General features: G+C 53.1%; 1 protein-coding gene across 1 annotated transcript in view; it reads right to left on the bottom strand.

Moving 5' to 3' along the window:
- The window catches only part of SNED1 (sushi, nidogen and EGF-like domains 1), a 71,373-nt gene that overhangs the window by 37,347 nt on the left and 32,470 nt on the right, over positions 1-1,556 (bottom strand). The window contains exon 12 of the mRNA XM_010837792.1: positions 1,352-1,465. Within this exon, the coding sequence (XP_010836094.1) occupies positions 1,352-1,465 (114 nt within the window). The remainder of the gene's footprint in view (positions 1-1,351; positions 1,466-1,556) is intronic.

Here is a 1,556-nt window from a genome sequence, read left to right as displayed (position 1 = left end):
GATGTATTAGTGGCTGTTCCTCACAGTTTGCTTTTATTAGCATTATTCTTTGTACAAACGTGATTTCTTCGTAAAATCTTCTGAAATCACTTTATCTGTTTTCTGACATGAGTTAAGTACGCTGATGCTCGGATGCCAGTCGAGGCCGTCCTGTGACATCACGATGATTTTGGGCAGCAGGTGGGGCTGCCACCTGCCCATCCTCTGCACTGTGTAGGCCTCGCCGTCCCCTGGGGACACAGCCTGCCCTGCGCGTGGCCTGCTGGCCACAGACCAGTGGAGGGCACAGCGCCCACCTGCATCTTACTTGTAGCAAAACCTCACTTCCTTCTTAAGTTTTTAGACTCAAAGTAAATCTGATGAGTTTGTCTTGAGCACCCCCCCAACCCCGGGGAGATGGGTGCACAGCTATTGTTGGCTCGGGGTGGAGGCCCTGGGAGGTCAGGGGATGTCAGATGCTGAAGTCGTAATTTATTCTGTGGGTCATAAAATCTAGTTGGTCTTTTAATTGAGTCCTGTTGTCGTTCAGTTGCTCAGTCACGTCTGAGACCTTGTGACCGCATGGCCTACAGCACGCCAGGCCTCCCGTCCTGCACTGTTTCCCAGAGTTTGCTCAGACTCAAGTTGTTTGAATCAGATGCCGTCCAACCATCTCATCATCTGTCATCCCCTTCTCCTCCTGCCTGCAATCTTTCTCAGCATCAGGGTCTTTTCCAATGAGCCGGCTCTTCACCTCCAGTGGCCAAAGTATTGGAGCTTCAGCTTCAGCATCAGTCCTTCCAATGAATATTCAGGACTGATCAGAACTGACTTTAGAATTGACTGGTTGGATCTCCTTGCAGTCCAAGGGACTCAAGAATCTTCTCCAACACCACAGTTCAAAAGCATCAATTCTTTGGCACTCAGCTTTCTTTATAGTCCAACTCTCACATCCATACATGAGTACTGGGAAAACCACAGCTTTTACTATACAGACTTTGGTTGGTAAAGTCTCTGCTTTTAATGTGCTGTCTAGGTTTGTCATAGTTTTTCTTCCAAGGAGCAACCAGCATTTAAAACAACATGCAATAGAACAGAAGTGAGCAGACTTCATCACGTGTGGTGGAGATCAGCCCAAGGTTTGTTTCCTTGCACCGGAGGGCTCTGGGGCAGGAAGAAGGGGCAATAAACAGCCTAGAATCTGCTGAAGGGGCGGGGCCTGGGGAGTGTGGCCATCCGCCTGAGAGAGGGGAGCAGACTTCCTGGGCCTCATCCAGCATGTGCACAGCAGAGCCCAGACCAGAGCCCACCTCCAGAGGACGAGGGCGCAGCTGACCCCGTCACCCATGGGGAGCTGCGACACGGCCATTACCTGTCTCACAGCGAGGTCCCTCGAAGGGTTCCGCACACAGGCAGGTGAAATTCCCCACCAGGTCGACACACGAGCCTCCGTTCAGGCAGGGGTCAGAGCTGCACTCGTCCACGTCTGCGGGTGGCAGAGGTGGGGAGCTCGGCTGCACACCAGCCTCTGACCACCCAGCGCCCCGCCCCACTGGCACCCCGCCCCGCCCCACAGC

This window comes from Bison bison, unplaced genomic scaffold, assembly GCF_000754665.1.
Source record: "Bison bison bison isolate TAMUID 2011002044 unplaced genomic scaffold, Bison_UMD1.0 scf7180017845916, whole genome shotgun sequence".
Taxonomy (NCBI): domain Eukaryota; kingdom Metazoa; phylum Chordata; class Mammalia; order Artiodactyla; family Bovidae; genus Bison; species Bison bison.
The sequence above is the reverse complement of the archived record's forward strand: the minus strand, read 5'-3'. Positions and strand labels throughout refer to the sequence as shown.